The sequence below is a fragment of the Penaeus monodon genome, chromosome 29 (assembly GCF_015228065.2).
Source record: "Penaeus monodon isolate SGIC_2016 chromosome 29, NSTDA_Pmon_1, whole genome shotgun sequence".
In the NCBI taxonomy this organism is placed as follows: Eukaryota; Metazoa; Arthropoda; class Malacostraca; order Decapoda; family Penaeidae; genus Penaeus; species Penaeus monodon.
The window spans coordinates 25,972,238-25,972,593 of record NC_051414.1 but is presented as its reverse complement, the minus strand read 5'-3'; the positions used below and the strand labels follow the sequence as shown (position 1 = coordinate 25,972,593).

Here is a 356-nt window from a genome sequence, read left to right as displayed (position 1 = left end):
TCTAAAAAGTATATATCTATGATTAAGTACCAGGTATTTCTATGCATTTATTGGTTAGTAATTTACCTTTAACCATAAAATTAAGACTTATATTTTCCTGCCCTACAAAAGAGTCAATTTGACTAATACGTGTAATATGGCAATACCACATATACTAGTCTGCATTGTAAGTACTTACCATAGGGATATCATTATGAGTATAAACAACAACACCAGCATATTTGGGTGTGTTGTCTGATATACGGAAAAGGCCTGATTTGTAGATGTGGTTGCCATACATGAAGTTCTGTTCTGAGGCTTCTTTCACCCAAACTTTGTGCTGAAAATTAAAAACAAAATCAGACAGGTTTATCTTT

The 356-nt window shown here is 32.6% G+C and overlaps 1 protein-coding gene across 1 annotated transcript in view; it reads right to left on the bottom strand.

Annotated features, from left to right (window-relative positions):
- Window positions 1–356, bottom strand: part of LOC119592079 (60S ribosome subunit biogenesis protein NIP7 homolog) — a 4,467-nt gene that overhangs the window by 343 nt on the left and 3,768 nt on the right. The window contains exon 3 of the mRNA XM_037940894.1: window positions 179–319. Within this exon, the coding sequence (XP_037796822.1) occupies window positions 179–319 (141 nt within the window). The remainder of the gene's footprint in view (window positions 1–178; window positions 320–356) is intronic.